This window comes from Passer montanus, unplaced genomic scaffold, assembly GCF_014805655.1.
Source record: "Passer montanus isolate IOZ18808 unplaced genomic scaffold, ASM1480565v1 scaffold139, whole genome shotgun sequence".
Taxonomy (NCBI): Eukaryota; Metazoa; Chordata; class Aves; order Passeriformes; family Passeridae; genus Passer; species Passer montanus.
Window position 1 is genome coordinate 450,132 of NW_024360830.1, and position 8,292 is coordinate 458,423.

General features: G+C 40.8%; 1 protein-coding gene across 8 annotated transcripts in view; it reads right to left on the minus strand.

Annotated features, from left to right (window-relative positions):
• The window catches only part of ZMYND8 (zinc finger MYND-type containing 8), a 49,374-nt gene extending 47,292 nt beyond the window's left edge, over window positions 1-2,082 (minus strand). For 5 of the 8 annotated variants that reach the window (XR_005626575.1, XR_005626574.1, XR_005626573.1 and 2 more), the window contains exon 1: window positions 1,948-2,081. Coding sequence is in view for 3 of the 8 variants with exons in the window: in XM_039699755.1 (XP_039555689.1) it covers window positions 1,948-1,961 (14 nt within the window). In the remaining 5 variants the exon portion in view is untranslated. Of the gene's footprint in view, window positions 1-857; window positions 908-1,542; window positions 1,865-1,947 lie in introns of those variants that run through there. The other 3 variants (XM_039699751.1, XM_039699753.1, XM_039699756.1) reach the window with 3 other exon arrangements.
• Between the last annotated feature and the right edge of the window lie 6,210 nt (window positions 2,083-8,292).

Genomic DNA, 8,292 nt, shown 5'->3' on the forward strand with positions numbered 1-8,292 from the left:
GGGGAACATGGAGGGTGGGGGGGGAAGGAAAGCTTTTAACCAAAGTGAGATATTCAAAGTAAGATACTCACACTGGTAAACAAGCAACCAGAGGTAAATTGCTATGTTAAAAGAACATTATCAAATACATGGCAAGGGTCTATAAAAGTTTGCATGCAGTGTGCCTCAGCACAGTCATTTATTTGCAAAGCCAGCCTAGCTTTCAGTTCTTTCCTAAAATAATGAATGTGTATGGACTGTTAAAACAAGTGCAAAAATTACATTAAAAGCACAAAAGAGCATCCTTCCTCTGCTTTTGTAACAGCCCTGGTGATCACTGAAAAACAGCTTGTTCAAACAAGCATGCAGGCACTACAATTAAAATCTTTATAAAGAGCAGAAAATGTTCCTAAATTAGTTATAAACCAAGCAAGCTTGTCTGAGGTTATACTTTGTATAGTATCAGAAACATATGCTCATTAAGTGTTATTTACTTTACTTCATAAGGTCACTTCATTGCTGAGCACTAGCACTTTCATCACACCCGAAAAGCCCAAGGAACGGTGAAAACGCGCTTTACCCTGCAAGCATGGTAATTAATGATCTAGGAACAAACAGCAAGTAGAATATTTTTCACTGGCCTAAGGTAAACAGGAAGTAAAAGCTTCAAAATTTAGAGACAAATTATCAGAAAAACAGTGCATTCAAACAGAGCAGTTTACATGTACAAGTCCCTTAAAATGGACGCTAAGCAAATCTGATCTTTTATATGACTAACCACTAACATCACTTCATCTACTGCACTGACTGACCCAGTAAAAACAAAATGTTTGGAAAAGTATTAAAAATGTTCAGAGAGTAGCATGCTGCTTACTTACCAACTGTTCAAGCACCCATCTCATTTTTCCAGTTAAGGAGATACAACAGGCTGGCAGATTTGGGAATTGATCAAAAAGGAATTTCTTGAAATAATTACGTAGCATTTAACCAAAAGTTAAAAAAAAAATAAAAGGGAAAAAAAAAAGACCCAAGAACGAACAACATGTACTACTGTCATGAACCACACATGATTTTATATCTTCTGGACTCCACAACACAGAACTGTGGCTGATACAATGTAAAACAAAAAGGCACAGATAAAAGTTGCATTAGTTTATTTGAACTATGCAAAACAAGAAAGCTAACAGTTCAAAAACATTTTCCATAAAGCATCAGATTTGTAAACAGATGCACTGCTGCGTTTTACTGAGCAGCACTCCATTTCCAAAATCTGCAGCATAAAAACTCCCTTTTAAAGGAACAAAATATTAACCATACATTGTCCCTCAGAAAGAGAAAAGCGTTGTATTAACTACTCCTGCAAGAAAAAAGGTTCAATAATCATTTTAAGTTAAGATAAGCTGCATAAAAAACATGATGCAACAGCACACCACCACCTAGGCCCAATATCTACAATCTGCCATTAGCACTTTTTGCTGATGCCTAGGTTTTTAAAAATCCCATATTTTCTCAGAGATAACTTATCTTAGCTGTTCCATTCACTGTTTAGAAAGGTAAACTTGCCTGTTCCTCTGTCTGCCATTATCCCTGCTTGACTCCCTGTAGGGCAGTTAAATGCATCTGCTCCCTAGCTTCCATTTTCTCTCCAGCAGGCATGTGACACAACAGACAATAGTGCTGGCAAACTGCTCAGAGACAGAAACCTCCTTTGGAATACCAGGATCTTGATAAACTCTAAAAACACCATCCTCCTGTGAAGAAGTAGGCATGCCAAGGCTTTGCCAGACTGTAAAATAAAGCTGTGGCTAATGGCTACTAACCATGTGACCCAAGAAAGCAAATTTAAACAGTTCCAACTTAATATAAGTGCTGTGGTGTGAGTTTTGCACGAGAAATCACAGAGAATCACACTCTCAACCCACAACTCATAGGTCTTAGAGAAAAAGCAATGTAAAAAGCAAGGCTTACCTCTGTGGATGCATTGTTAACACAGTGTTATGTCAATACTTATAAAACATGGAGGACAGGCTCTCAGTACTCGGGCAGGGAGGGCTTGGCACTTGGGCTTGATGATCTGTCTTCCCCATGAAAGCCGCCCCCGGATTGGCTGCCCCGGCAAATCCGCATGTAAAGCGCCAGGGGATTGGCTGAGACACTTCCTGAGCGATTATCTTTGTGCGGCTCCGGGAGCAGGAGCCATCCCGGGCTCGGAGCAGGCCGGCGCGCTAGGCCCGGCTCGGCTCGCCACGGCCGGCCCCGCGCCGCCCGGCCCCGCGCCCGCGCCGCCCGCCTCGGGGCAGCGCCCGCACCCCGCCGGCCCCGGCAAAAGCGCCCCAGCCTGCCGTTTGTTGGGGGTTCTAAACGCGAAGGAGGCAGAGTTTGCCCAGGTCGCGAGAGCTGTTCTTTTGTTTGCACGGGAAGCGAAATTCGCTTTGCTGGGGCTCTGCTGGCCGGGAAAGCGAGGCCACAGGCAGGGAGCAAACCTTACAGAAAGTGCATGTGCACGGGAGGGGCTGGAATTAATAACTCAGGATTCAGAGAAGGGTTCTCCTGCTCCAGAATTTAAATATATGAACGTGCAGCAGAGCAGCCATGTCCCTACAGTGTGATTTCCTCACATATCAAGTATGCTGAGTCCTAATAGGAAAAGGGAGCCTTAAACAGGAACACTCCTGTCTCCTTTTCCCAAAAAGCATTCCAGAACTGAAATTGCTTTATCACAGAGCATTGCTACCACTTGGTGCAGGCCTTCCCTGCGTTTAAAACGCTGCAGAGCAAAACTAAAAATATCCATGTCACCCCAGACTGAGATCTCCAGTCCTCCCCCCCGGCCCCCACCTTTGGGCCTGCCTGGGCTGTTACACAAAAACTGACTTCCTTAGGAGCGGCTGCAACTGCAGCTTCCTGTCCATTAACCCTGTAGGACTTGGTGCTTTTTAAAATGCACCACAGGCCCTGAAAATTCACACCGGTTTCTCTAGCGGCAAGTTATCAGTCTGCCCCCACGAAAACAATCGCGTAGCTTTTCAGCTAATCCTTTTTTTTTTTTGCTTTACCTTTTTTTATCTCCTGCGAAAATGCTGCGAATGAAACAAGATGAGAAAGCAGGGTGTAAGGAACCGGTTTGATCTTGGGCCAATTTCCAATCTTTTCATTAAAAAATGTGATTCTGTTCTATTCCCTAATGCGGTGAAAGTGGGAGGATTTATCATTATGCCAAGAAAGAAGTCTTAACTCCAGATGAAGATCTTAAAGGTTAAATTTTTAGAAAGGCTCCAACATGCCTTTGTATTATTGTTGAAAATTTTGCATCTGTGTTATATAGCTCTGTATTATCATTCTGTAACCATGAAGATTGCAATGGAAATTGCAGATGAAAGGGTGATTCTGAAGCATATTGAATATCAAATAATTATTTATTAAACAAAAGAGAAAAAAACAACAAACAAGGGAAGGTGTAGAGGGAGACGCTTAACATTGAAACAATAATTATTAAATAATGAGATAGAATAACCAAAGAAAAAGAAACATTCTTCCAGTACAACATGCAGGATCTCAGATTGTGCATAACCAACTATAAAAAGCCCTCTTCCATAAATCTACGACAGTTGCAAACAGAATATGCATGTCACGTTTAGTCGAGTGCTAATAATCCCAGAAACAATCACCACAACAAAACCTAGTGCCCTCCCTTACCTCCATACAGCACCTCTCAGGATAGAACTACTTTACCACACAAACCTCACTGCCTGAGAGCCGACGTGACTCATAACTGTGCCACTCAGTAAAATTAGTCATCCTGCTCTGCATTGTCCCATTCTGCATTCAGATTATTCCTTGAGATAGCATTGTCACAGGGAGCTGCCACAGCAGCCCATCGCTGTGCTTACACTTCTGTGTCTCTGCATTTCAGGCTGCAACAGCAGATTAACAGCCCAGAGTATAAATTATTGTCTCATGAGGAATTCTGGAGTCCCTGCTGGAAGCATTTTCTCTTTTTAGATTTTGCAATGTTTTTCAGGGCAGGGAGCAGGAAGGCTCATGGATACACTGACCGTTTGTTCTGTTTTAGGAATGAAGCAGAAACTGGGGAGAGTGCTGCTATAAAGGGAATCACACAGCCCACTACAGCAGCAGGGGCACACTGAAAATTCATGACATTCAGTGAATACTTGCATCAGTTTCAACAGTGCAAACCATTCAAGATAGATTTCTTTTTAATTGAACACCTAAAGGCCTAAGTTGCTCAGAGATATCACCCCCAGCACACAAACATCCAAGTTTTGATTCCCCAAAGCAGTAAATGTGAGGATTGTCAGCCATTAACATTTATGCTCATTGTGTGACTGCTCTACTCTAATATTATTCTCTCTCAAAAAAAAAAGAAAATCCTAATCCCTATGAAGAACAGCATGAGAACAAAACTAAATACACAGAATTTGTCAATGCTTTGTGCTAACCCAGACCCGACTCCGGGAATGTTGTAATGCTGATGGTGCCTGGGAACGCTGCCAAGCTGACACACTTGGGCCTATCAGGCAGAATGAGCACACGGTGGAGACAGAGGCAACAGCAGCCTGAGGAAAGGCCTAAGGCCCCTCTCCTCTTGATTCAAGGAAGCAAAAATGCAAAAGAAAAATTTATAAACCTGCAGTCATTAGCAGGAACAAAACCGTAGAAAGCACATCAGACACATACAGCATGTATATTCAGCCACTCAGCTACTCTGCCCAAAAATACAAAAGAATTCTGTCAGGAATCAAAGGGGAAGCTTGAAATATATTTCTCTTTATTCTCTTGTCCTCATGCTTATTTTGCAGCAGGAGGTGCAAGCCTGGTATAGCACACAGGTACATCTGGAAAATACAGATTTTTGTCTTATGTCACCATGATTGCATGTCCTGCTACAGCTTGGTCATTTATTTTACATTGGAGTAGTGATTTTTTTTTTCTTGGGGGGAGGGAAGGAAATGTAAAGAAAACAAAACAAATTTAAAAAGAGCTTGAGAGGGGAAGCTAAAAGCTTTGCTAAAGCAGAAAAGAGGGCAGAGATCAGATTAGCTTGTCTTTGTCCTTTTCAATTCTTTGGAAATATTAAGGGAAAACAAGGGGGAGGGGGAAAAGGCTAAACAGAGAAACCAAAGGAAAGATGGAAAGCGCATTCAGTCAAAAGGAAATTAAAATACAGTAATGTTAAAAGTGCAGCTCATTATGCAGGTCTTTGCAAAGAACTCTGCCCACTGTGTAACATCTCCAGGAAGCACACACACCAGGCATCACAGAGTTATAAGGGACTATATTACATTATATATACCAAAGCCTCCAAATTAAACAAAAAACAGTAAGGAAAATGTCTGCCTGTATGACTGAAGCAGGGGTTGATACTTGCCCCTCCCTACAGTGGCTGCATCATCACTGACAGAGATGGAACATTAAGTGATGGACAAAGATGGAGCATTTTGAACAGATACACAAAATGAGAAGTATCATATTTTTCAAGTGTAATAAATAAATAGATAAAAACAGGGGAAAGAAAATGCATTAAGAGCATGTAGCTCAATCTGGTATTTCCAAGTCCTTGGCTGATTTTCCTGATTTCTAGAGTAAGAACATAAAACATTGTCATTCAGTGTCTTGGAAAAAAAACTCTTCAAGTTTTTCCCCACTTATCATGAATCTGACAAAGTATAAGTAACTGCTTGATGACCAGTAGATCACTGTTCAGTACAGAATCCAACAATAAATGTCTGTAAAAACAGTTCCTCAATTTTTAAAAGTAGACTGGATTCTGAAATTAGTGACCTGTCAAAGAAGGTTGGTAATTTCATAAATTACTGGAAGCTACAGGAGAAGGTAGTATGGACAGCAGGCCCCTGGTTTGCCTGGGAGCTTAAAAGGCTTTGCATGCCTTGGTCCTTCTGAAGAGCAGCTTTCAGTACTTTGGGTTGATGTTCCTTGTTCTGGATTGAAGCGGTCACTCATTGTCTGCAGATTAAAGCCTGGGTCAGTTTGTAACACACAACTGAATATCTGCTGCATTATCAAAGTGTCTCTTGATGGCCATTTTTAGTGTGCTGTGCAGTTGCTTCATGTATATTTCTTTCCAAAGGAAATCTCCATTCATGTTCAATCATCTGCCAAAAATACCTGGAGGAAAAAAAAAAGCATCTTTGAGCAAGCCCTTTAACAGCTGTAGCTTTTTAAAAGTATTTTTAAAAGAAGTGCTATGTTTTCTTAAGGCATAAGCCCATTTCATCACTTTCACCCCCACTTTGATCAGTCTCTCCACAATTAAACAGCTGGGCTGTTGGATATTCTGCATAAAATTGAATTTTCATTATTAGGTATTTAAACTTTATGCTCTATATTGAAAGCCTAACAGATACAATTGCTTTCATATTTTCTATGCAGACAAATACTTTTCTAGTTCCCCAGAAAGCAGCTGTGAGCCACATGCAGGGGTGGTGCAAGTCAGGCCTGGAGCACGGTGCAGGTGAACAAGTGGATTTATCAGCCCTGCTCTGTGGCCATGGAAATGTAAATACCCTGCATGAGGCCTGAGTACAGAATCTTGAAAGAAGTTTGTACTTCACCAAGTGGTTCTAATGGCCAAGTGTGAGACATCTTGTATATATCACTTACTCTGGCATGGGGCACTTCTAAAGGAAACAAAAGGAAGTCGCTGCTATTAGGGAGGAATTATTCAGGGCTACATAATGCTAAACTCCAATCCTATTACCGGGATTTCTTTCTTGATTTTTTCACATTCAGGAATCAGTTGGTTAGCAATAATCAGATGACATGACTTCTTTCATGTTTTGGTTTGTTATTACTGTTGTTTTAATTTGGGTTTTTTAAATTAAATCTGATCATGTTCCAGAAGCTAAAGCTTATACCAAAGATGTCAATTGACAGAATTACAAAGATAAACTTATTACATTATTTTTTCCTGCACAACCCACTGCAGATTCAGACTATATCACTTTCACTTTTAACCTCCTTCTTGTTCCTTCACACACTAAATTCTGTTTGGCTTCAGCTTCAAGGCTCTGCACATTCACACCTTTCTCCTCTCTATGTGCTATTCCAATTTTCAGTTTTGTGGTTTACCTCTCACCAGCAAAAAGCCCTTTCTTTTTCCACCACAAGTTTCTTTTCTTTTTCAGTCAGACTTACTGGCTTAAGCATCTCACCCTTCCTTCCAGCCACAGCACTCAGCTGCACTTTGAGCAGAACTGCCTGTGCTGCGACACTGAGAGCAGTGAATCAAAGATTTATTGTGTTGACTTCAGCCAGGAAAGGCTCCAGTTCACACCAGTTCACACTGCTAACTGTTGTCATGGCAGGGCTGGGAGCAGGAGTGAGCAGCTCCAGGTGATTGGAACAATCACTACCACTATGAGAAGTTTCTGTGAAACTATGTGATCAAGCACTATATCCAGCTTTTCACCCCATTTGTGGTATTAACTCGGTTTTCTTCATGTCTTAAGGACGCTGTGGATTTGACTTTTTGTCTCTTCAAGAATTAAAAAAGCCTTTGAAATAGAATCATCTCCCTGTAAAAAAACAACACGTTTTCCAGCTGTGGCTTTGCATTCTGATGCCAGGTGAAAGCCTTGCCTGTAATTAGCACACGTCACTCATTAATTAGCATGTACATAAACTGTTGAATTCATTCTGCCACCTTTACAGATTGTTATTTTTCTTGCACTGCTGGACTTACAGCCAATGTTTATTCAGTTCCCCTTATCAGGTGACAAAAATGAGGACATTCCTGAGATAAAGGCACTGCAAAGTTGTTTTCAACAGTTGTTTCATTTTGTTTACTGTAAAGAAATGCACACCCACATGAAAGTAATTCTGAAAGAGCAGAACAAATCATGCGCTATTTAACCTACTTGCCTTTAACAATCAAATCCAAGTGTGTGCTAATTATGTACATAAAATAAGTCTTAAGTATGTCACTAGTCTGCAGGTTTTGTTACGAAATAATAACAAAACTCACAATATCCTCATATGGCATTAGAGTGGACAGATGTCACAGCTGAGGGGAGGCAAAAGTGAATCTGTATACAACATTTTAACCATATAAAGAGCACTTGGAGATATTTACATGTGTATGCATTGGTTCAAAACTTAATATTGATAGATAGCATAGAATACCACAAACATTTCAAATAAAACCCAAAAAAATTACCTTTTTTTGATGGCCCAAAATCCAACAAAAGGACTCTGACGAACAAATGCAGCATGTTTTAAGAACAGAGCAGCATGTCCTAAGGTAGGGCTCTCAGCAGAAACTTCAAACACAGC